The 27,906-nt window shown below is 40.0% G+C and overlaps 1 protein-coding gene across 7 annotated transcripts in view; it reads right to left on the reverse strand.

Annotated features, from left to right (window-relative positions):
• Positions 1-27,906, reverse strand: part of LOC135197955 (E3 ubiquitin-protein ligase RNF14-like) — a 109,311-nt gene that overhangs the window by 11,548 nt on the left and 69,857 nt on the right. Inside the window, exon 8 of one of the 7 annotated variants that reach the window (XM_064225253.1) lies at positions 7,167-7,847. The exons of the other annotated variants lie outside the window; for them this stretch is intronic. Within the exon in view, the coding sequence (XP_064081323.1) occupies positions 7,644-7,847 (204 nt within the window). The 3' untranslated portion in view covers positions 7,167-7,643. Of the gene's footprint in view, positions 1-7,166; positions 7,848-27,906 lie in introns of those variants that run through there. 7 annotated transcript variants of the gene reach the window in all.

The raw sequence follows: 27,906 nt of genomic DNA on the forward strand, positions 1-27,906 counted from the left end.
TTAGCAATCTTAGTAAAAAGTTTTTAAAATTTATGAAAAAATTTATTTTCCTTTAAATATTTAACCAGGCTTTCAATATCAGCCCCATCCTCTAAAATCTTTGATATGGACTTGCCAGCAAGTCCATGTTTCTGCTGTGTAGCAGCATACGGTTGGCAATGCACCATAATGTGATCAATGGACAAGGGGCTGCCACAATGATCACACTCTGGAGCATCAGAACTTTCTAGTAAAAGCTTATCAGTTACGTACGAGTGGACAATCCTAAGTCTACCACTTTTGCCTAATGTAAGACCTAATAGGTTGGTACAAATCCAAGTGGGGGATGCCTGGCAAGTTAATTTTATTGCTAATGCTGAAGCTTTAGCTTCTGTGTCTGCAAGTTCATTCCCCTTAATCCCCTCATGGGAAGGGACCCAACAAAAACTGTTTTCTGACAGGAATTAATATGGTATACATGTAACCACTTTTGTGCCTCTTGCCCTAGGGAATGAAACAAATTATAGTGACTGGCAGTATTAATGGCACTTTTTGAGTCTGTATGAATAACAAAATTCTTCTTGGATTTTATTGTAGAAACTTCTTTCAAAGCATAGACTATGGGCTGTCAACTCTTCTGTAAATGATTTTGAATCAGGCAGCCGACCTAAGCTTGAATGTTCACTGGTGACAACAGCACAACCAACACCTTCATTTAATTTACATCTGTCATTAAATATTTTAAAATCTCTGGCTTGTTCATGATCGTGTTCAAGAAATTTTGCCCATACCTCTTGCGGAGAATGTTTCTTGCAGCTGTTCCATTTGTGGGATCAGCCATGGAGGATGTTTAGGGTACTGTACTGGCAGGACCTTCTCATCAGTAAGTCATCATTTCCCAATTGCTCTTTTAGTATGCACTTGGAATGGAAGGGTTTTGAATTCACTTTACAGTTGATGGAAAGTGTCCGATTCCGTATTTGGCACGTTGGATTGTCTGATGAACATTTAATTCCAGCTGCATAACGCAGTCCCAACTCTTCCCTATGAAAGTATAACAGGAGTTGATGTGTGTCAACATAAATGCTTTCAATAGATGTCGTAAATGCTCCAGAACAGATTCTTAAGCCCACATTAGGAACAACATCGAGGTCTTTCAGCATTGTCTTACAAGCAGAGGAATAATTTGACAGCCATAGTCCAGCTTTGAGTGACAAAATGCATCATACAGATGATTTCTAATTTTGGAATCTTCTGATCCCCAAATATTCAAGTGAAGACCAAATTCATCCTGCTTTCTGATGACATCTCCTGAATTCATGTATATTGGTTTCATTTCTATTCCCTCATATGTATTCATTTATCACCTTTTCCTATAATTGACTGGAAAGATTGAGGCTGCTGAAATGAGAGAGACCCCAGGAAGTGGAGATAAGGATGAGACTGAGGTACCCAAGCTAAAATGTCGAAGCTGATAAGACAGGCTTTGCCCTCAGTAAAACGAAGTTGAAAAGGAGGAGCAACAAAAATGAAATGGCACACACACATCCACAACACTTAAATTCCCCTATGAGTCCTTCAGGAGTGGAGCTCTCCAGAAGGGAGCAGTACAGATGAACTATTATCCTCCACATGGGAACTAACAGGAATGGACCTATATTGCTACTGTTCCTTACACATTTGCCCTACGAGATCCACCTGAATATGCATTTCATACACAGTGCTTTAAGGGCTGTCTGCCAATCCAGATTGGGTCAAGCACTGAGAACCAGATTTGTAGACAGCATGATGCTAATAAAACAAACATCGAGGCCAAAGCAGGTAACTTACAGTATTTAATGCAGCATACCAAAGCACAAGAATGAGTAAATGAGACAAAAGGCTAGTTAAATGCTTCTTAATAGCAAATGACAAACCTACAATGCTCTATAATGATTTACTACAAAATTAATAACTAAAGGTTCATTCTCCAAAGGGAATTCAATCACAGGCTTGTCACTGATATAACTCAAATCTATCTAACAGCAAAGTAAAATTTACCACTGATTACTAGTTAAAAGACCAACAAGCACAGATTCCAATAGGGGATACTGTTCTCAGTGCAGCTCACATGATGCACTATACACATTACCAAAGGGTGTTTGCAGCAGCATCCCTTTGGCAACAGACTGCACACACTTTTTACCATTTTACTTTACCCACACCCACTTCCTTGTCTTGCTGTCCAATCTCTCTAACTTACTTCTTAGTGCAACTGTGTTAACTTTCACAGTTCCACTTCTAGATCCATGTACTTCATCCATCTTTATCATCTGGCTCTCTCTTTATCTTGTGTCCAAACACTCCAGCTCCCTCTTTTCACTGTCTTAGGTGCTCAGTGACAAGTGTAAGATACACTATAAGTAATTACTCCAGATTAAAACTAGCTATCTCAAACATACAATCAGCTCTGAAATAAATCAACTAAAGAATCTACTGTTATCAGTCATATTAGTACTCTACTTATGAAAGGTGCAGCTTTACATTAATGCTACGGACACGAAAAGATTCTGCTCTAAAAGTAATGCTGAAATCAAAATAGATACAGTACCTAATTTTTCTAGAGTCTGTTCCCTTGGTTATGTGATACAAAATGTGTTATACAAGTATTCTTGATGCTGACCTCTTAGGAAGTTCACTACAATTTTTCTTGAATTTTCAGTATCTAAAACTGTGCTTGATATAGTTTACAATACACAAAGGCCAGGTGCTGGGATGTATGAAGTCATTCAGCACTGAAAGAAACTAGTACAACATTACAACAGTGTAACAGGAAGAAATCCCTCCTGTTGCATTATGAAACAATTGTTAGAAGAGGGTGGCAAGCAAGATGAAAGAAAGAATATGAAGGTAGGTAGTACAGTAAAAGGAATAAGAGAGGGTTGCAACTAAAGGCCAAAGGAATGCTGCAAAGAACCTTATAATGACTACAGTGCACTGCATAAGAGGTGAACTGACAGCCCTACCCAACCCTGGCCCCCTTCCCCACATGGAGCTTGAAGTATCTGAGGTCCTATTTCACAAATTAGAAACAATACGTATACACTTTATTTACAAAACCCTGCCTGACTGCATTTCCTAATAATTTAAGTTTAATATTTACTTGCATAAAAATCAGTAGCCTATACAATTCTATGTATATAGTATGTACCTTAATCACTCACTTACTATTTCAGTACCAACATGCAATTTGTGGGGGAATATCAAAACTTTTACACATTTCAGACTTGTTTATACAAATAGTACAGATACTTTAAATCGAATTTCATCGCCTGTTCCTTTTGTGCTTGCTGTATAGCATTTTGACAAGAATAAGAGGTTTCTCATTGCACGAGTATATAGTATGTACAGTATATCACTAATCAACAGAAAACATTTCATCATGTGTTCATCATAACACATGACAAGAAACCTTAAACAGAGCAGGTTAACCTAAAGATTTGTTAAATTTGCCAAAAACAGTTGCATCACAACTTAATTAACAGTTTCAGGGTCTGCTTTCCAAATATGTAACCAGAGCCTTTGGGTAAAAAGATTTACCAATAGCCTGCACAATACACTAAAGCCAATTTACATGGCTAATAAGTGTTCTCCAATTCCATATAAAGTAATTGAAAGCCTATCGTAACCATTTTTTTTTTTTTTTCAAATATCATTCAATTTTAGCTGTAAAGTTATTCATTCAATTTCAGAAGAACATCAGGCAAATGAATTGCTTTTAAAAATATATGTATACTATAAAGTACAGTACAGTACAGTGTAGCCTACCAAAAAAAAATTCACAGCCGTACTTCCATCTACTTATCCTTGCAAGATATGTAAATGACACAAAAGTCATACATCACTAAAAAAATGAGCAGAAACTTTTTTTTAATATATTTTATGAAACACTAGCACATACTGTAGTACCTCTCTCTCTCTCTCTCTCTCTCTCTCTTCTACAGTTGAATTGAATATAAAATTTAGGCCTAAGGCCAAGCACTGGGACCTTTGAGGCCATTCAGTGCTGGAAAGAAAATTGAGAGTAGGTAGGTTTAAAAGGTGTAACAGGAGGATAACCTCGCTGTTGCACTACGAAATAATTGTTATGAGAGGTTAGATGGCAAGATGGAAGAGAGATATGAACAGAAGTACAGTAAAAGGAACAAAAGGGATTGCAAGGGGCTGAAGGCACACTGCAACGAACTCTAAGTAATGCAGTGCACTAATGGCACTAACCCCCTACAGAAGCTATTATGTATTAAACAAATAGGCAAAATTACACTTCCTTTAACCCTAAACCTTACGACTTTCAGAGCGTGTGCTCACACACTGGAATAGATATGCAAGGTCCAATAATTGGAAAAAAATTCATTTAAGGAACTGATTTTGCACATATAACAATGATTTGCAGTAGTGTGACTGCCTTATTGAGAAATACAAGTATAGTACAGTACACGTGTATGCAACTGCCCTTTAATTAACGTATATACTACTCACCATCATGCAACTTTTGAAGACTCAATTTTGATGAAAATTTTAAGGGGGTGGGTCACATCATACATGATATAAAATTAGTGTATGCACTGCATCTTTTCCTTTGTTTATGTTGAAAAGATGTTTAGCTAATTGGGACTACCATCTAAGCTTTCCAAATCAGCTGATTACAGTAAACTAACAAAGGAAAATAATGGATCTTTTAAAAAGTTATGCTTTACTTCACTGTATCCAATATTGTATGTATTCTCATATCACTATTGTATTATGAAATACAAATATAACGATAGAGCGCCATTTGCATCATTAAGGTTTACACCTAACTAGGCAACCATCTATAATTTCCAGATCAGTTGTTGAAGGCAAACTACCAAAGGATTTTTTTTTAACCCGAGACCATTATTACTTTAACAATTATTTTTATTTTAATGTACAAAGGCAAATAAAACATTAAAGTAAAAACATGCATAAATTAATACTAAATAAAAATCTTCCAAAGTCACTCTGTCTGTATCGTTAAATTGGGCTTTGAATTCTTTAGCACCAAGACAGTCATCATACTGATCATATTCCAGTCTTTGATAATTTCATCTTCTTTTGCGTCTTGCCTCTCAAAGATGGGAGGGGCTGTCCAATAAATTAGCCTCTCACAAGGCCAAATCTAAATCTTGAAATCTACATCTTCGTATAAAGCATTGTCTACATTTCCATCCAAAGCATCTGCTATTACACTTTTTTTTTTAAATGTTTTAACAATCACATTAGTATCTATCTCAGTCCACGATTATTTCACCCACAAACACAGTAAAGGCAAATCCGGAGCTTCCATCCTCCCTCCCTCTTAGTGTTTACTCCCCTTCCAACATCCATTTATTCCTCATATTCCAGTTCTCGTCTTTAAGTGGTTCATTGATGGATACGTCAAGAGGTTGAACAATGTAAGCCAAACCACCAGGAATAACTGCTATATCGGTGTTTCTCTCTCAAACAGCTTTTAAGAGAGTTCACTAAATGAGACAAAAACATATCCCAAACAAAGGAACCTTTTACTTGCCGTAAACCACCTCTCTTTAGCCAAATTTTCCTGTTATCATTGTTCATCCAGCCTTTTCAGTAAATGTGGCCAATGCTACCATTCAGGAATTTCTGTTTAAGCATCAATTTCCATTTACAGATAACCATGGGGAAAGTGTCGTCCCATCTGTCATGTATGTTAAAACAACAGTAAAATGTGTTCTTTCATGTCCAGTAGTTTTGATTAAAACACTTTTCATCACTTATTTAACAAGAAGACAGGAGAAAGAGCTGGAGGAAAAGAGGTTAGTCTATTGTAACTAGCTCGCAAAAAAGGAACTCTCATCATACACAAAATACATAAAATAACATTTTATAGGTGAAAATTTGAGGGTCACATGATACACGAGTATTTACGGTAACTAAAAATCTCTGTATTTCTCAGCAAGAGAATACAAGACAAAGAATTACACTGTCCTTTAAAAAAAAATGTACTTTTCCACCATAAATTCATCAATGTACTGCAACTTCTTCACATTACGTATTTACATTGTACACTGCAGTTAGAAATTTTAACAAGTGAAAAATAACCCCACAAACTTTGAGAAAGCAAAACATTATGAGAAAAAAGATTTTCATTTTTGACGGTCTCATATGCATTCAATAAGAAACAAAATACAATAAGTTGAGGTCCGTTAAGTGGAGGAGCCATTGTATATCAAACTATTTACTGGCACAGGACTACTGCAAACTAGTGATATGAGCAACCTAATAATAAAACTGGCAAATGCGAGTCAAACCACTCAATCACAGATAAAACAGATCCTGTATAAGATATTATACCAGATAATACCTCATTCCTTATGATTAGAGATGTAATGATTCTTCTGACAAGTATGCCATTAAAATCAAAAGTACTGAGGGAATAGTATTTCACATATCTTTTAGAAAAGTACAGTATGTACTCCTGTATTCCTACATAAGAGTATTTAGCAATATAGATATTCAAAATCTAAAAGGGGAATCTCTTTTCATTCATCCCAACCACAAACAATGAAAATAGGGACTGAAAGAAAAATTTATATACATAATGTTTATTTGCTGTAGTATAAATGGAAACATCTGAGAAACTAAAGTAAAGTAATACTCAATACAAAAAAAATAAGTTGGAAATTAAAACATCCCATAATAGATCTAGCTAACTTATCATTTCACAACGACAAAGGCCAAAGCAGGGATTATAGTTTTCAAGCTTTAAGTGGGAAACTATCTTTAAAGCATGCCAAATCTAGTATGAGGATATTTTTGTTAAAAATATAACCACAAATAACCATAAAATTTTATGCCTCTAAACGAATAAAGGTCGCTTTTCCTCCTCAGTGCCAGCAAGTTAACTCAATTACGACTGCCACTGTGCTACGTTGCTAACACAAGATAAAAAAACTAGCATAGATTGGCCTTCTCCTTCCAGCCCAAATTATAATTACAATACTGACAAAGGAGCAACCAAATGAGAGGCTAATTACCCAAAATTCTGTATAAAAACATTTGGTATGTTAGGGGAATGTCATCAAATAGGGGATTATACTGGTGAATTACACATTCTTTCCTGCAAAATTCTTCATTTAACATACTAAGGAATAAATTAAACAAATATAAGAATAACTTTTGGTGTAATGTAACTATGGTCTTTCCACAGGAAATATATACAATAAACAACGAAGTCCGGTTGAAATCAACCCAATAATATGCATAGTATTTTTATCTGAAATGTTCTGATCCTGTGAACAAACAGGTTTTACATTCTAATCAAATTACTTCCTCCTAAGGTTTCAATACCTCTATTAGTTAGATATCAACCTCAGGCACTCTTCACTATGGCTACAGAACTCGTTTTAGGTAAAAATATGTTATTTCAAAAATATACAGATATCTTACAATTCTCTAATTTAGTATACACACACTGATTTCCAACACAGCACAACCTTTCATTCACAAGAAGTGAGAGAAAACTTTTTATGTAGTAATAGTGTATCAATATTAAATAAAACATACATATATAATTGCACATATGAAAGAACAAATATTGTAACACTAAGATGAAAGAGCAATAATATCACACACACTTGACAACCTCAGTCGAACAAACCACCGTCTTCGTCAGAATCATCCCAGATGTCATCAAAAGGATCCACACCAGCAAAGAGTTGATTGAAACAAGGCGAGTTACTCTGATTGTAGTGCTCATACGGACGACTCTTGTTCAACAGTGTCATACAGAGCCAGCAAAAGTAAATGCTGCAATACTGGCATGTCATCTTGTTGCAGCCATCAATCTTCTGTTAAGGGAACATTAGATAATAACAAGAAAATCAACACTACAGAGAGGGATATAAAGTTAAAACACTATAAAGGTAAATATTCTTTAATAGAACACTGCTAACAATGTTATATGTCAAATTATAAATTACTACTGAATTTAATAAAAACTGGTCCTTAATTTCAATCTCATTAAAATATTCAGTATATTATGATTTGACTAATTGGGTATCCATCCCTAGTTCCTTTGCTTATTGTTAAGTGTTTGAAGGTTTTATTGAAGCATGTAGTCACAAGAAATGGTGAACATGTATTACAAAGACCAAAAATACTACCAAGCTTTAAATGCTTACAAATTTCACTGGATCCCTAGCTTAGTTTAATGAATGCTAATTTTACTTATTTTAGATGACAAGAAAAATAGCCATATCAGCACCGGTGATTATCTTTTTATGCTTAACAAATGCATTCCTCACCAACAGAGGACGAGACCACGGAAGTTCTAAAACATTTTAGTACATGCTATGCTTAAGGCCTTAGTTAAAGATTCTAATTTTGATCAGTTTGTTCACAGGATAAGGGACCTGTTATTGATGGCACTTAATGTATTTTCCAAATTCGGTAGTAAAAATGACTGATTTGCTGATTAAAATCTGCTAGAATTCGTGATGGAATTTTCAGTTTAAAGAAAACATTTAATATTCTTTTCAGACAGATTAAAATTACAATAGTTAAAAAAATCAAACCAGTAGACATTGCACATTTCCAAATGATAGTTACAGGTTAAGATTTAAGTCATTCTTTTAGCACTTACCATAGGAAGGGACATTATTTACCAAAATGCTGTCAGAACAAAATGCAGTTCTGGGTAGTGATAAGTCAACTGAAACTTTGGTGAAAATGGAAAGCAAAGCAAAGAATGCTTGTTGAAGTGACTGTTGCAAACATAGAGAAGGATATTAAAAGGCTCAAGAATGGAAATTGACAAACAGTTGACATAAGGAGGGCAATTTGACAGCTGAAGAATAGAAAGACAAGGAGGTGATGGGATAACAAGTGAGAAGCTGCAGTAAAATGGTGACAATTGTGACTAAGTGCTGACCAAGGTTTTTAAAGTATGTCTGGATGAGAAAAAATGCCCAAAGGAATGGATGAGAGGAGTAATTTTTCCATTGCATGAAGATAAATCTAGTATTGGCAACTTTACATAGAGAATGTAAATCAGAATGAGAGAAGGATTGATAAAATGGAAAACAATGTTGAGTTTACACAGAGGATCTTTGCATCAAATGAATCAAGTTAAATGAAAGGAAAAGGCTGAATTTAATTATTGATGGAACTAAAAAACCTTATGAAAGAATCTATACAATAAAGTACCAATGGGAAGGGTGTTGAGACCATATGATCAAGAAAATAAATTGTAGGCAAAAAATTGAAAGCTTTATGATGGAAATGTAAAATGTCATTACAATGGAAATGTAAAATGTCAAAGTAAAGTTTCTAAACTAATGGAATTTACCTCAAAAGTCAAAAACTCTGCAATCAAAAATTTGGTTAAGTGAGTGAAGCCATCAAATATCCAAGGACAAATATGCTCATAGAATTCAATGTATCGTCTTTTTGGAAAAAAAAAAACTTGTTGCACTGAGTAATTAATACGGTTTACTATTCCAGGAATGGGAATTTGATCAGGTCATAAGTCTTCTAGCCATAGCTACTATGTCAGCATCCTTTAATGCCTACATATGCAGGGATCCAAAATAATTTATCACTTATCCTCTCTTTACGTAACTTGTATGTTATTTAACTTGCAGTAAATGGGATTTTGGAGAGTAAAACTTCTCAAAACCTTTAATAGCACTTCCAGTCACTAACAACTGTGAATTTTTTTGAGATGCCCCAAATAAGTATTTCGTAAATTATCTTAAATACAACTTTATAAAAAATTGTTGTAAGATAATGAAGCAAATCTCTTTTCCGTGTATAACAAACAACCACCTGCAAATGGGAGCCAATGGTCTCAATTTGTATAAATTTAGTCATTATCTGTAAGTACAAGTTTCATTTTAGTTCAAGACCAAGTCATCTTAAAGCACCTGTAGAGTACTGCACATGTAAAATGTATAAAACTATATGAATGTAAACAAATTAAATAAAATATTGGTTTACCTTCAACTACACCAAAAAATTAATTCATTATCCATGAGCACAATCAGCAATACAGAAATTGCAAACAGCAGAAAACAGCTAACTGTTAAAAGCAAAGCCCAAAGCAGTACAGCCACAGCATTTTAATTCAAGAGAGAGGTTGTTAAGCCACAGCATTTTAAAGCAACACATAAAACAATAAAGCCACAGCATTTTAATACAATGCATTTGCAGTAAAGCAGATTATTTATTTACTTATAACACACAAGCAAAATGCAGAACTACAGGCTACTGCAAGTAAACAATGATTAATTTTCTAACACTGATGTTCGAGAGTTGGGCAAGTGCAAGGCAGCAGGCCATACCAAAAACCTAGTTCAACGTAGTTTTCAGGGACATATTATATGAGTAACTATTCATCAAATGAAGCTCACTAAATACTAAATTTTGTATGAACTATACTAAAGATTAATCTTCAATACCCAAGATCAGTTTTAAATTGTGAGAGTGGATCTTCATCCCCACTCACAATTTGCAACTAACCATATTTCATGCATCAATATTTTTTACAATAATAAACCACCCAACCAACATATAGGTCCTTCTGAGAAGTTACATTCCTCTCTCAAAAAATCAAATCATTTGGAGGTAATCATGAGGCCCACCTTTGGTACAGATCTAATCACATTTTTACATACTCTGCCAATAAGTACATGAAACCAAAAAATACTAGAGAGAAAAATACCACAAACACATACTGTATACCTAAAAACATAACCTCCTTAACAGAGGTAATATACAGTCAAAAGGAGACTGATCTCTCCCAAATATAACATTTTTATAGTAACAAAGTTTTATATATACTTACCAAGTAATTACATTGCTATCATTTTCACTTGCACAGGAGCTCAAAATGTAAAAGCCACGCCAGTGCTTCTGTTTTTGTGTAGGCAACAGCCCCACCCACTATTGGGGAATAGGGAACAGCACAGCAAAAGAGCTCAATTCATTTATGCCCTTATGTTCATGAGAGGGAAGGGAGGGAGGGCTCTAATCATGTAATTACTTGGTTAGTAATATATACACACACATATATAAAACTATTTTATTATAAAAATGTCATTTTTATATAAGTAACTTACCAAGTACGTAATTACACTGCTGAATCCCACATAGACGGGAGGTGGGACACATTCTACTCCAAAACACTCAGTACTGTCGACCCCAACTGTTCGTGGACTTTTATATGGAACATATATACACATTATCTACAGGAAATTCACCAATTTGTGGTATTTTTCACCGAGAAATATCCACAAATTACTGTATTTTCATATAATTTGCATCACTAAATGCACTTTTTGTGATGAAACTTAAATCAAAATCGGCAGTTCTAAGCATTTTTCGGGGGATTTTACATAATTGCATAATTTATCTATTCATCGGGGGTGTGGTACCCATCCCTCCCGAATACGGGGGGGTCCACTGTAACGGTATTGAATCTGAAATGGAAAAAGTTTTCTACCCCCTGTAACGGTATTGAATCTGAAATGGAAAAAGTTTGCTTGCATTGATACAATGCTTGTTGCTCCTTATCTGGTTAGGGAACTATTGCAGGTGATTACAGTTTCTGTTCGGGCACGGGGCAGATCTTTGACCGAGCACCAAAGATTATTGGACAGCCCGATAATTTTTGTAGTCCTGTCTAAGTAATATCTCAAGGCCCTGACAGGGGAGAGAACTTTTCTGCCTCTTTTGCTCCAAGGATATTCATAAGGTTCTTAATAAAGTAAGAGTGAGACCAGGGCTTTGAAGGATTCTCATTGTTAGCCATGAAGGCGAGCATAAAAGTGCAAACTGTATCTCCTTGGGCAAATCCCACTCGTTTGTCGATGGCCTGGAGTTCACTAATACGCTTGGCTGCTAGGACATTCATCTTCCCTGAGATGAAGTGAGCAATTATTTTCACTCTGTTCTGGTCTGCCTAGAGCAGGGGTTCTCAAAGTGGTCGATATTGACCCCCGGGGGTCAATAGGATCATCCAAGGGGTCTATGAATAGTCAGGGGGTCAAAAGGGGGTCAATGAATAACAGAGTCAGAGGGTCAAAAGGGGGTCCATGAATAACTGAGTAACGTGTCTGAGAATTCAGTTACATATACTCGTACATCTAAAGTTCCAAACATATTTTCTTACTAGGTGTTACTTTTTTTATCATACTGAATGTCAAGTATTAAACTAATACTAATACTCTAATTGATTCTGACATTGTTTTTTTTTTTAAATATTAAATGCTAGTCTAGGGGGTCGATAGAAAATTTGAAACTTCATATGGGGGTCGAGGAGTTAAAAAAGTTTGAGAACCCTGGCCTAGAGCAAGATCCCTCGTCGCCTCACATAGGGAAAAAAGAGTGGGTCCCATCCTAATTCTTGATGTAGGCCAGTGCCGTGGTGTTGTCTGAGTTGATCATGACTGCCCTGCTGACGATCAAGCCCAAGAAAGCTAAAAGGCTTAAATGGATGGCTTCGAGCTCCTTGACATTTAAGTGAAAGTTTCTTTGACTTGGGGACCATGTCCCAGAAACCTCCCTGTCCCCCCAGAATAAGCTTAGGTCTTTGTTCACTGGAAACAGTGACTTACCCTCTGAACGCCTTTCTGTGGACATCCACCATCGCAGGTACTCCTTGATCTCCATTGTGATGGGGAACACAAGAGTTAGGATGCATTTTTTATTCCAGCTAGCCCTTAGGAAATACTGCAGGACTCTCATGCAGTCTGCTTAACTTTACAAAATGACAAATTTTCTAAGACAATTTGTATTTTTCATAGCAACAAACCTGAGGTCTTAACAATAGGATAATTTCTGGCGCCTAGCTGGATCCGGTTAAAAAGCAGATGAGAGCAAGGAATCTTGTGATATCTGGCAACACATGCATAGATCGGGTGAAGAGTGGTCAAGAACCGCACATCTATGCCAGTCTTTCCCAACTCAGGATGATTTAACAAATAGAGGGGCGGCTAGAGGTGGGCAGTATGACGTTAAGACCTCAGGTTTGTAGCTATGAAAAATACAAATTGTCTTAGAAAATTTGTCATTTGTTCATACGCGAACAAACCCTTGGTCTTAACAATAGGATAGACTCATACTTGGAGGGAGGTATAAGACATCCTAGAGCACATGACGTTAGAGGTATTGGTCCCTCTCTGGCTTTCAAAAAGAACTTGGCTGTACATAGAGTGCTGAGCGCTGTTACTTGGTTACGCCAGTCCACGTTCACCTCCTTCTATCTTAAGGATGTTGCCCACAGATCTGCAGACATGTTTTCTCTGGGTCCTGTGGTGGCTGCCCAACAGGTTGTGTAAATCATAGTTGCCCTTAACGGGGCACCTTTGTATCTTACCTAAGATGATTGTGTGGATGAGAGAATGAGTGAGTTGGCTGGTCTCCTTCTTTCTCTTGTACCTTTCCTTCATTCTTCGGGCGGTTTAAGGAATAGACACATCATTTGCTGGACTGGTCTGATACAGGTGAGTGAGGTTGTCATACTGGTATTGTGGTCGTGCAATATACAATATCTTACCCACTATTTGGTAGCATAGGCTCCACTACTTGGCATGGAGGAGTCGGAAGTAATACAAACCTTAGTGTCTTGGTTTGTTATTGGACAGTCAAAGTTTCTCTTTGGTTCCCTATACAATGGTTATCCTGTATAGGGATGGGTGGGGGCCTACCCGCCAGTCCAGCTCTCAAAAGAAATAGTTCTTGGAGAGGGACTGAAGCCCGTTGAGAAGCTAGATAAACTAATATCTAACCACTCAGAACCTGAGTGACGTACAATGATATACAGGATAACCATTGTATAGGGAACCAAAGAGAAACTTTGACTGTCCAATAACAAACCAAGACACTAAGGTTTGTATTACTTCCGACTCCTCCATGCCAAGGAGTGGAGCCTATGCTACCAAATAGTGGGTAAGATATTGTATATTGCACGACCACAATACCAGTAATACAAACTCACTCACCTGTATCAGACCAGTCCAGCAAATGATGTGTCTATTCCTTAAACCGCCCGAAGAATGAAGGAAAGGTACAAGAGAAAGAAGGAGACCAGCCAACTCGCTCATTCTCTCATCCACACAATCATCTTAGTAAGATACAAAGGTGCCCCGTTAAGGGCAACTATGATTTACACAACCTGTTGGGCAGCCACCACAGGACCCAGGGAAAACATGTCTGCAGATCTGTGGGCAACATCCTTAAGATAGAAGGAGGTGAACGTGGACTGGCGTAACCAAGTAACAGCGCTCAGCACTCTATGTACAGCCAAGTTCTTTTTGAAAGCCAGAGAGGGACCAATACCTCTAACGTCATGTGCTCTAGACTGCACAGACGTGGTGGTGGAATCATCAAGAGTCAAGTATGCCTGTCTGATGGCTTCCCGTATCCAAAAAGAGATAGTATTCTTAGACACCTCTTTCTTTGTACGACCTGTACTAACAAAAAGTCTACGGTAGCCTGGTCTAAGGTGCCGAGACCTTTCAAGATAGCAACACAGGGCCCGGACAGGACACAACAAAAGCTCTTGAGCATCACCACCCACAAAGTCAGTCAGTGATGGAATGGAAAACGAAGCGAACCTGTCATCATGCACCAAGGGACTTTGGGTCTTGCCCACGAATTCCGGGACAAATTCGAAGGACACTGACTTCCAACCCCTGGTGTGCTTCACCTCATAACTCAGACTGTGGAGATCTCCTAACCTCCTGGAAGATGCCAAAGTCAAAAGGAAAACTGTCTTGAACGTCAGGTTCCTGTCAGATGAGCGACGCAAGGGCTCATATGGACTCTTATTTAAGCTCTTGAGCACCAAAGAAACATCCCACGTTGGAGGCTTGAGCTCTCTAGGAGAACTCGACTGCTCAAACCCCTTAACTAGCAGGGAAAATTCCCAGGAAGAGAAGAAGTCGATACCCTTAAGGCGTAACACCAAACTCAGTGCTGCCCTGTAGCTTCTTTCAGCAGAAACGGACAAACGTTTCTCGTCTCTGAGGAAGGTTAAAAAGTCTGCTATTCGCTGAATAGAGGTCTCGAGTGGAGAAAAACCCCATTTACAACACCAATCACAGTAGATGGCCCATTTGCCTTGGTAAACTGCGGAGGTTGACTTCCTAAGACTGCTGGACATGTGCCCAGCTTTTCTCTGAGAAAAGCCTCTCGCTCGGAGGAGATACTTGATAGCCTCCAACCGTGAAGAGACAGGGATTCTACTGACTGGTGGAACCTTTCTGCATGGGGCTGACACAGGAGATGCCGCCAAGGGGGAATCTCTCTCGGAATCTCTGACAACAACGACAGCAGATCTGGAAACCATTCCGCCTGAGGCCACAGAGGGGCTACCAAAGTCATTCCAAGACCCTGTGAACTCATCAGCCTGTTCAGAACCTGACGGATCAAACAAAACGGAGGGAAGGCATACACCTCCAGGTAGTCCCAGGGATGTTGGAATGTGTCTTCTGCCAATGCTAAGGGATCTGGAACCATTGAACAGAACACCTCCAGCTTCCTGTTGTAGCGTGTCTCAAAAAGGTCCAGCATGGGTCTCCCCCAAATCTGGAAAAGCTTGTCTGCCACCACTTGATGAAGGGACCACTCTGTGCCTAGGATCTGATCCCGGTGACTGAGTTTGTCTGAGACCACGTTCCGTTTCCCTGGGATATACCTGGCTGAGAGCTCTACCAAATTGCTGACCGCCCACTGGTGAAGCTTGACGGTCAAGGCATGAAGTTGACGTGAAACCAGGCCTCCCTGTTTGTTCACATAGGCTACCACCGTGGTGTTGTTCACATAGGCTACCACCGTGGTGTTGTCCGACATGAGAATGACAGTGACCCTCTACCTTCCCCCGAAACTCCTTCAGACCCAGGAAAGCCGCCTTCAACTCCAAGAAGTTGATATGTTGCTGCTTGTCCTCCAAACCCCAAACGCCTGAAGCGATGAGGCCGCCTAAGTGCGCGCCCCAACCTGCGAGGGAGGCATCCGAGAACAGAAGAAAGTCCGGTGGGAGAGAACGCAGAGGGACACCCTTCAATAGATTCTGGTCGTCCAACCACCAACGAAGGTCTTCTCTCACTTCCAAAGACAGAGGAACCATAAACGGGAGAGTCCCCTGCCAGAGACCAGAATTCTCCCAGTCTCCATTGCAGAGACCGAAAATGAAGACACCCATGAGGGACCAACTTCTCCAGGGAAGATAACACTCCGAGAAGAACCTGCCACTGATGAGCTGACTGACGTGACTTTGACAACAAGTTGCACACTACAGCCCGCAACTTCTCCATCTCTGATCCGACGGGAAAACTCTTGCCACTGTCATATCGATGACCATGCCCAGGTAGAGAATTCTTTAAGTGGGTATGAGGTTCGACTTTTCCTGGTTGACTAATATGACCAGGCCCAGACAGAACCGAAGTAGACGATCCCCATCTTGCAGCAGCTTCTCCCTGGAAACTGCCAAGACTAACCAATCGTCGAGCTACCTCAGCAAACGGATCCCCTGAGCATGGGTCCAACTTGACACGAGAGAGAAGACCCTTGTGAACACTTGAGGGGCTGTCATCAGCCCGAAGCACAAGACTTTGAACTCGAAGATCTTGTCCGCCAGAGAGAAGCGAAGGAACTTCCTGGACGTGGGACGAACAGGGATTTGGAAGTATGTGTCCCTTAAGTCTATCGACAGCATGAAGTCGCCTTCCCTCACGGCTGCCAACACCGAGCGTGGGGTCTCCATCTTGAACGGTGTCTTCCTGATGAAGCGATTCAAGATGAATAAGTCAATCACAGGCCTCCATCCTCCTGACACCTTGGGCACCAAGATGATGTGACTGTAAAACCCCGGGGACGGACACACTACTTCCTCTATCGCATCCTTCTCCAGCATTTTCTACACTTCCTACCGAAGAGCCAAGAACTTCAGAGAATCTGGAGGATACGTCTTCCTGAGCTGCGGCTTGTCCGGCAGAGGAGGAGAGAAGTCGAATGGCAACAGGTATCCCACCCGAAGGACTCTACCAACCACTTCTCTGCCCCGTAACTCTGCCACTTGGCCCAATGCCCAGCCAGGCAAACCGCCCCACCCCCCCGTGGCGCAGGAGAGGGAGAGGCGCCTAACCAACCAACGGCCCCCTTGACCTCTGCCACTGGTTCTTGGTTTAAAGGAATGAGAGCGAAAGGGGCATTGATCTCGAGACTTAGGCTGTGTCGAACGGGAAGGCCCTGAAGAACTCGAGGTCCTCGATGGCCTACCAGGCGACAATCTCCTCGACTGCTGCTGGACCGGTGGAGGAGGAGGAGCTAGATGTATCCGAGGACAAGACTCTGACTTAGACACGGTTTGGTGCACCAGTCGGTCCTTGGTGTCAGCCCAGCGTCGGTCTATCGCATTTTCGAGTTCTGTCCGTGGAAACAAAAATTGTGACTCCAACAGATCACGTTCCTCAAGGACTCTGTGTCGAGTGATTTCTCCATCCTAGACAAAGCCGCATCCCTCCTAATCAGAAGATTAGCCCATAAATTGGCACTGAGGTGAACCAAATATGAAAACGCCTTGCCCCCGGACTGCAATAGACTAGCAAGCGAGGCGGCACTCACCAACCCTTCAGGGGACCTGTCAGAAGCTATCTTGGCAATCACCACAGACCAGAGGTACAGCCAAGAAACCGTCTGCAACATGGAGGCCGCCGTAGATTCCAAAGCTAAGGCATCTTGCGGAGACAAGGACGGAGCCACTGACCTCACCTGTTCCAAATTCAAACCCCGCTTCAGAATGGCATGACAACAAAAATGCAGAGCTCATAGCATAGTACTTCCTATGTCTTGTGAGAGGCGGGGGTAGTAGTTTGGTAGAGCCCCTAGAGCAAAGTGAACCGTCCCGGTCAGAAACAGGCGTTAACCTTTTGCAAGACCGACTGAACGTGCCCCGACAAAGGCAGCTGAAGAGATGATTTGGGGTCCTGAGCAGCTCCCACCAAGGCTTCCAAGCAAGAAGGAGTGTAAGACGACCGAGCCTGAGTCCTACTTTCCAAGTTCCTGAACCCACGAATGAGATCAACAACTTCCGAAAAGGAAGACAGAAACTCCTGCGTGTCTCCCTCCTCCTGCTCTGGCACTGGAGACTGACGACGAGAAGGATGTGTAGGCTCTTCTAATGCGCCTTCTTCACCAAAATTAACAGTGAAGGGTTGGTTAGCAGCCAAACAGTCCAAAACCCCTACTAACGTGAGGGCTGGGTCCAAGCGTCGGCCTCCGAGACGGACCCACTGTAACACTAGGCACATCACTTACCTCAACAGGTGACTCCAGACATCCATGAATGGTCACGGGCGTGGCGGCCAAACGTACGTGAGATGGGGGGGAAACTCGAACACTCGACATTGACGGAGAATCCCTCATAGTCGAATTCTTGGAAGCACCAGTGAGAGAGGCAGGCAAACACTCCAGCTGCACCAACTCCGTGCTCACTACCTTCGACCTCTTGACAGGCGCCTTCAGATCTTTACGGCGACGAATAGCCCTTGGAGAAGAAGGAGCACTAACATCACGTGCATGGCCAGGGGAGGTTGCAACATGCTCGCGATGTGCAAGGACGGAGGGGGGGTGGGGAGGTTGCATGTTCGAGATGCAAGGCCGAGGGCGAAGCAACCCCTGCAGAACACACACCACTAACACTGCCCGAAACCGCAGCACTCTCAGGAACACGTCCGCATTGTTTCTCCCTCGACGGTGAAGGAAGGGCAAAGTCCTTAGCCTTCCAACGCTTGATATGCCAACGAGGCGTAGAGGGGGAAGAGGGAGAGTAAGACAAGCACTAGTTTCTTATGCGCACTCTTCTCGGAAGGCGGGGACGAAGCAATGCGTTTCCTACCAGTCCTCCCAACCGATAAAGCAGCCTCTGAAGCACTGCCTGGCATATGACCTCAGACTGATGTGCCAGAGAAGTCTCCAAAAACAAGGAAGGGAGATGTTGCGAACTGGGGGGAAGTGATGGCGTCGCGGCTAAGCGAGGCGGATCGGAGGAGACAACTGAGAGATACGTCATCGATGAGAGTGACGTCACGAGCGGTGGTGATGTCACGGCTTTCCCTCAGTACGAGGGGAAAGAGACGCCACTGGCGGAGGAATACACAAAGATGGGTCCCCGTGACGTCATCAACGAGGCTGACGCCGCAGCGTCACTGACTCAAAGCAGCGGCAGACACTGGCGGAGCAATACAAGATGGCCAACTGCTGCTACCCGCGAAGACGAGGCCGGGAGGAAGGGGGATGGCCTGGCCAGACCGGGAAGGGGGGGTGCGAGCCTCCACAAAATGAGCTAGCAACCCCTCCAAGGACGGGGTACCCCCTAGCCCAAGCGTCTTCCAAATCGCCGCCATTTTGGATGCCTCCAACACTGGAAGAGAAGAGAATGATGAAAAAGCCTCACCCTTCTCAGGAACCGAAAAAGCTACCAAGGAAGAGGGGGCTACATTACAAAAATTACCCTGGCGACCTCCCGATACTTCCATTGATGAATCAATGGAAGAAAAGGAAGGAGATGCAGGGACAACGCTACTATGGGGGTTGACTACTGCAGAAGACGAAACATCAGGAATAGGAGCAAAGCCCTCCCATGTAGGACGAGTGGAGACTCTCCAATGTTCCCTCTTACCATAAAACTTCCTCCACTGCTCCTTAGGCCATGCCCGGCATTCCGTACAAGGATTCGTTATAGTACAAAAATTCGCGACACTTACTGCATGTGATGTGAGGGTCTGTCTCTGCCGAAGCCAAAAAACGAGAACACGGAAACCCAGGAACTCCGGGGCACATACAATGACGCCAAGGAGCAGAAGCAGCCATAATACCAGGTAAAAACACACGCACACACACTAAGAGAAACGAAACGGGCAATGAACCGGGAAAAGGCCAAGAGAGGTAAACACAACTCTCGCCCAGGCGGTTAAAGAAAAGACTGGCGTAGATGAGTGGTCCTTAACCACTCTTCATCCGATCTACGCATGTGTTGCCAGATATCACAAGATTCTTTGCTTTCATCTGCTTTTTAACCGGATCCAGCTAGGCGCTAGAAATTATCCTATTGTTAAGACCGAGGATTTGTTCACGTATGAACAACTGCCCAATGGAGGCCAGTGTCTCTAACAGGCTCATCCATCGATTGGCCGAGCAGGATGAGAGAGCCAGGAACTTGCAGCCTGTCTGCAGGCAAGATTCTATCCTCTTGGGAGATTGAAAAACCTGAAAACTCTGAGAGTTTAGCTTCATTCCCAAATAGAGAATCACCAGTTTGAGAAATTTGGGACATGTGGTAGTTGATAAGGATTCCTACCGCTTGGGTGAGGAGATGGGTCTTCTGTAGGTCCTTCATGCACTTCTCCCTCGTTGACGAACAGAGGAGTCAATCAAAGAATAATCTTAGGAACTTCCAGGAGTCCAGATGTAGTGGGACATAGAAGTATGCATCCTACATATTGTATGTCATTATCCAGTACCCTGGTGAATGGATAACACCAACTGATTCTGGAAAATCCTGTCCTTGAAGACAAATCTTAGGAACTTCCTAGAGTCCAGATGTACTGGGACATGGAAGTATGCGTCCAGCATGTAGTGTTATCATCCAGTCGTCCTGGTGAATGGATTGAACTTCGTCTTCTGGACAAAGAAGTTAAGGGCAATGATGTCTAGGACATGCCTCCAATCCCCTAATGACTTGGGAATTAAAAAGAGGCGGTTGTAAAACCCCTCCTCTATGGCTTCCTTCCTGAGATGGGAAGAAACTTTTTCTGAAAGGGCCAAATACCTTGTGGAGCCTTTCGAATATGCAGTCAACGCAATCAGAAAGGTAACTAAGGGAGGGAGCTCCTTGAAGGGGATGGAGTACCCTCCTTTCAAGACTTGCGCTATCCATGGCCCTGCTCCTCTGGCGCTCCACCTTTCTCAAAACAGGTGAAGCCTGGCTCCTACCGGTGCATGAAGGACATGCAAATCATTTCTTAGCTGAGGGTCTGGAAGAGAACTTCTTAATTGCTCTGGCTGAGAACTGCACCATGGTATGGGACTTCTGTTCACCCCCATGAAAGGGCTACGGCTGAAGAGGCGAGGCAGCCTTAGCGCCAAACAAAGCAGGCTCTTTGAGGCGCTTTGAAGACTGAGCAAGAAGGTCCTTGGTGGACTTCTTTTGAAGGTCTGAGATTATTTCCTTGACCGTGGCCTCAAGAAATAGGTAAGAATGGTCCAGGGGAGACAGAGTAAGGCTGATTTCTACACTGCAGTTACTCCCTTTGTCGTAAACGAGCACCCAAGCTCCCTCTTCTTCAATACTCCCATCGAGAAAAGTGCAGCAAATTCAAGAGATCCACCTCTAATTGCCTTGTCTGCACAAGACAATACACACTCCTAACTAGTCAGTGGCAACACCTAGGGAAGGAAGTTCTCCCGTAGCATAAGCAAGATATCGCTCTTCTTAGAAAAGGACAAAACCTTAGGCGGACGAGAGTTAACGTTGGGCTGATTCCTCATGAGGAAGGTAGAGGCAAGAGAGACTGGAGCAGCTGGTACAAAGAATGTTGGATAGGTAGCCAAGAAAAGCCTTAACAGAGTTGCATAAGCCTACAGAGCATGTTCCTGATCCACTTCTTCTTCATCGGAAGAAATTGGAGACAACAGAGGGTCTTGAAGAGGTTTAACTAAAACAGAGCACCTAGAAGAGGAGAGTTTCTTAAGAGCTCTGGTGATGGGGGGCCAAATACTGTCAAGAGTCCGAATCTGAATATTCCGCAGAACGCTACAGTGGGCTAAGGCCAGGCACTGCAGCAGGGATGAGGGCTGAGAGGCAGCTCCTTAGGCCAATTAAAGGAAATAGGCAATGATCGGGATTCATCGTCCAAACATCTCTTCAAAGGGTGAGACTCCCCTGGAAAACGCCATCAGAGCCTCTTGGAGGGGCTTGAACTGTCCGTCAGAAAACAACTCGCTCACATTAACAAAGGTGCCTTTCCAATGGCTGTCTGTATCTGTAGTCGTAGCACGAGTTACAAGCCCAAATGATGGGACAATTACCCATGGGCAAACCCCACCGGCCTCCCTTGGATCTCTGGTATGTCTTCTCCCAAGTTCAGAGTGTGACAGTGACTGTGACCTTTGTCTAGGAGAGCCAGTGGGACAGGCAGCCATCTCCTCCACTAGCGCTACACTTTCACTTTTTAATTTCTCACTGAAAACCTTCCCCATAAAGACTTTGACGGACGCTCCTAGTTCCACCATAGAACTTACCATCAACTTGAACTTACAATCAATTTTACCTTCACGACTGGCAATGGCATTGGGGTCAGAAACATAGGAGCCAGCTACAGTAGTAGGTGGTACAAAGGTAGGAGGACTGGAGATAGGAGACAATGCTGAAAAGGGGGAGAAGGAGATATGAATGGAACAATTTCAGCACTCGAGTTAGGAGTAAAATCAAGGTTACATGCTCTAATTGCTACTCTACCTGCTGCTTTTTTGCTTCCTTTTTGCTTCCAATCCCAATCGAATTTGTCAAGATGGGACTGCAAAATCATCCATTGTTTTTCCCTCCAGTCTTTACATTCATCTTTCTCTTTCAAACATGAATGTCCCCCTACAGATAGCACAGATCATGGGGGAGTCGTATGTAGACTTAGTCAATCCAATGCTACATTCCTTATGACAGTAACTAATACTAGAGGAGCTGGAATCAGACATACTGCAGTCACAGTTAAGTCGAACATAGCTGGATATAAAAACCTAAGCTAGCGCTAGTAAAAGAAGCTATTCAGATGTATGAGTACTTCACCAGATCCTGAGATAAAACCTAAAGACCGAAGAGAGAATTCAAAACAGAGCTGCTACATACCATCGATATTACTCGAGAGCCAGCTAAAATGAATTGAGCTCTTTGCTGTGTTGTTCCCAATCATTCCCTGTTAGTGGGTGGGGCTGTCACCTACACAAAAACAACACAAGCGCTGGTGTGGCTTTTAAATTTTTGCCTGCCACGAGTGGAAATAATAGCAATGTAATTACATACTTGGTATTACTTACAAAAAAACATTTTTTTCTGTTGTCCAATTTTATTTACTAATAACCATTGGTCTCTTCCACTTATTTGTCCACCTTAACTACATAAAACAATTATCTTCTATTCAATACTTCAACTACAAAATGCAGTCTTCCCCACAGGATTTAGTAAAGTTTTCAGTTAAAACTAGAATGAGTTTGAGGCTACAAGTATTGCATGTCCATATAAATCCAAAACATGATAAAATGTCTCTCCCCTCGTATGCCATACATGGTAAATAACAATATTACTGTAATACATCCTTAAAAGTCCTGCATGCACATAGACTTGAATGAAGTTTTTTTTTTTTTAATGTGGCAGTACCAAAATGCAGTACATATGCAATGTTAGCTACTTGTTCATACAAAATCAGCATGTGCATACATACAAGTGTGTGTGTGTATATGTAGAACATATGCAACACATTGCTGTGCTTGCTTGCTTTCCCTTTCTCTTCTTGGTTTTTAAAAGAAAAAAAAAAAACTGTTCAAGTCCAGCACATGTAAACACTTTCGGCATTGCTCGTATTCAAGTTATTCATACATTTTATATATAGTACACTGCAGTTATCCCTTAAACGCCTATTGGACGTATTAAACATCGACGAGAATTGTCTGTTGAGTGCCGAATTGACATACGAAACGTCGACACAAAAGTTTTTTAAAAATTCGTAGAAAAATAGTTACAGGCCTACTTGGCAAAAACTTTTGAATCATGCACCTTGAGGGATGCTGGGAGTTCATGGATCAAGCTGTTGTTTTGTTAACAATCATTACACAGGTGTGCAAGTGCAAATTTCTTTCTTCTCGCACTAAAAAGCATCAGCGACACATCTCAGAAATTATTTAGTTACTTTGACATAATTTTTGCACCATTTTATATTAGCCGTTACATAAAGTTTTATATATGAAAATGTGCGCAATTTCATGTAGGATACAACAAAAGACAACCCATGGTTGTAGCATTCATCAGTTTTAAAATATTTCCATATAAATAATGTTAAGTGCCAAAATTTCAACCTTCGGTCAACTTTGACTCGACCGAAATGGTCGAAAAATGCAATTGTAAGCTAAAACTCTTATATTCTAGTAATATTCAATCATTTACCTTCATTTTACAACAAATTGGAAGTCTCTAGCACAATATTTCGATTTATGGTGAATTTATGAAAAAAACATTTTCCTTAAGTCCGTGCGGTAACTCTTCCGAAAAAATCAAAAATTTTTTTATCCGATTGTCGTTATGTTTGCACCGTTTTATATTAGCCGTTACATAAAGTTTTATACATATATAGAAATGTGCGCAATTTCATTTAGAATACAACAAAAAACAACCCATGATTGTAGCTTTTATCATTTTGAATATTTTCATATAAATAACGATAAGTGCCAAAATTTCAACCTTCGGTCAACTTTGACTCGACCGAAATGGTCAAAAACTGCAATTGTAAGCTAAAACTATTACATTCTAGTAATATTCAATCATTTACCTTCATTTTGCAACAAATTGGAAGTCTCTAGCACAATATTTAGATTTATGGAGAATTTATGGAAAAAATTTTTCCTTACGTCCGCGCAGTAACTCTTCCGAAAAAATCAGAATTTTTTCATACGAACGTCGAAATGTTTGCATCGTTTTATATTAGCCGTTACATAAAGTTTTATATATGAAAATGTGCACAAATTCATGTAGAATACAACAAAAAACCAACCTAAATTGTAGCTTTATTAGTTTTGAAATATTTTCATATAAATAACGGTAAGTGCCAAAGTTTCAACCTTTGGTCAACTTTGACTCGACCGAAATGGTTAAAAAATGCAATTGTAAGCTAAAACTATTACATTCTGGTAATATTCAATTATTTACCCTTATTTTGCAACAAATTGGAAGTCTCTAGCACAATATTTCGATTTATGGTGAATTTATGAAAAAAACTTTTTCCTTAAGTCCGCGCAGTAACTCTTCTGAAAAAATTAGACATTTTTTTGTCCAATTGTTGTAATGTTTGCACAGTTTTATATTAGCTGTTACATAAAGTTTTATATATGAAAATGTGCGCAATTTCATGTAGAATACAACGAAAAACAACCCGTGGTTGTAGCTTTTATCAGTTTTGAAATATTTTCATATAAATAACGATAAGTGCCAAAATTACAACGCAATTGTAAGCTAAAACTATTACATTCTAGTAATATTCAATTATTTACCCTTATTTTTCAACAAATTGGAACTCTCTAGCACAATACTTCAATTTATGGTGAATTTATGAAATAAACTTTTTCCTTACGTCCACACGGTAACTCTTCCAAAAAAATCATAAATTTTTTCGTCCAATTGCCGTAATGTTTGCACCCTTTTACATTAGCCGTTACATAAAGTTTTATATATGAAAATGTGTACAATTTCATGTACAATACAACAAAAAACATCCCATGGTTGTAGCTTTTATCAGTTTTGAAATATTTTCATATAAATAACGATAAATAGAAAAAATTCTACCTTCGGTCAGTTTTAACTCGACCGAAATGGTAAAAAAAATGCAATAGTAAGCTACAACACTTACATTCTAGTAATATTCAATCAATTACCTTCATTTTGCAACAAACGGGAAATCTCTAGCACAATATTTCGATTTATGGTGAATTTTTTAAAACAACTTTTTTTTTTTACTTTTTTTTTTATCCGCACGTTACGAATTCATGCATCATATTGTGATAATATTTTCTCTGTGTTGCTTTGTTATAAACCAAGATCATCGCAATTTAGTGTACAATACAACAAAAAAATAATTAACTCATTAGCTTTAACCGTTTTGCTCACAGCACGATTTGTATACAATTATATATGAAATTTTTTTTGCGGTCATATAGTATTCCAATATTTATATATGATGATATTTTTTTTTCATTTCTAATGGTTGCATAATAAACTTCAGGCAATGGCAAAAAAAGGAGCCAAAAATGAACTCTTAATCTTGAAAATTAAGCGTGCTGTGATTTTTTTTAAAAACTTTTTTTCCCGCTTCGGTGCTCACTCGTAAACGCCCCCGGCATACGGGAGACACTTTCGGAAATACCGGCTCGGCATTTAAGGGTTATTTATGTGTACAATAATGTGCGTGTATTCTCTGTTGTCTATAATAATATATACAGTAGTCCCGTATTCACGGGGGATGTATACCAGACCCCACTGTGCATAGATAGAACATGCCAATAGTTCGAACCCCAATAAAAATAGTTAAAAATAGTCTATTTCATTAGTTAAAACTCAAGTAAAATCCATTAAACATTTTTTTACTTGGTTTTTTAATAGTTTTATCACAAAAAGTGCATTTTATGATAATATTGATAAAAAACCAGGAATTTGTGGATATTTCTTATTGAAAAATACCGCGAATAGGCGAATTTCCCGCAAATACTAATGGGGTATATGTTCCAGACAGAAATCCGCAAATGTGTGAGTCTGCAATCAGAACGCAAATACAGGGGCCCACTGTACAGTACTTTTTACATTCATAGTGTTTTTTTTTCACATAACCAGAAATATCCAATATCCATAAGGGCTCTGGATGTATTATTACAGATAACTGAGCAAATACTACTACTACATTTTTTAGACAATTTTAATTAAATCTCTATGAAAAAGAAACAAACTGGCAGAAAGTCTCAATAATTATGACTCGTCCATCAAACAACCAAGCTAGTATCACAGGGAATGGCATTAAGAGGTGAAATAGTTCAATAAATTTTATGGTATTGCACATATTTTTCTCCTAAGACAGCTCAAAGTAATTAATACACATCATCTATGCAAAACTAGACACTCCTATAGACTCATAATTATATACTATAAAAAATTTTCATTATTATAATTTGACACTAAGTAAATAAATATCAAAGTTAAAATATGACTGCTTACTTAATGCAAGCATACCAGAAAAAATGGCAATGCTGATGTGATATAAAATCATGTTTTTATAACAAACACAGCACATTTTTCAAACAATCATACCATGCTTTATTTCATGCAGAACTAACTCCATTCAAAAGCAATATTTAACTAGAATATGCCTGCTTCATCCAGCCCAGCTCCTAAAGATACTGTGGCACTGCACTCATTCCATTGTGACCTACTGGGGGCCAAATGAAGGAACACGAAGACAAAGTCCCTTATGACCAAACGGTTTTTATGAAAAATGTGTTTCAGTACTTAAAACATCCCTTGTCAGTTTAGCCCATAAAGCAGACGTCCGAATTGCCATGTACATGCAGTCCTCAATTACCGGCTGGGGTTCCATCCCCGGCCAAGTGCAGATAACCAAAAATCATTAATAACCGAAATATCAAAATTATGGTAACAAATGGAGTTTATGACATCATAAGCGCCAATAAACCACTTAACAGCACCATTAACTGCTTTCCAATGTCAATAAACTGCTTACTGACCGATAAACTGCCTTACTGACACCAATAAACTGCTTACCGATGCCAAAAATCACTTACTGTTGCTGAAAATCTGATTAACAACACAGTTAGCCAAGCGTCATAAAACCAAAATGCCATTAAACAATCCTGCCAATAAGCGAGGACTGCCTTACAGGGAAGGTAGTATGATACACATACTTATAATTTTTTTTATTTTGAATACAGTAGTACCTTGAGATACGAAATCAATCCGTTCCGAGGTGCCCTTCGTATCATGAGGTTTTCGTATCTTGGACCACATTTTACATGTAAAATGGCTAATCCTTTCCAAGCCCTCCAAAAACACCCCCGTAAATTATATTTCCAGGCCTAAAA

The sequence above is a fragment of the Macrobrachium nipponense genome, chromosome 21, assembly GCF_015104395.2.
Source record: "Macrobrachium nipponense isolate FS-2020 chromosome 21, ASM1510439v2, whole genome shotgun sequence".
Lineage (NCBI taxonomy): Eukaryota > Metazoa > Arthropoda > Malacostraca > Decapoda > Palaemonidae > Macrobrachium > Macrobrachium nipponense.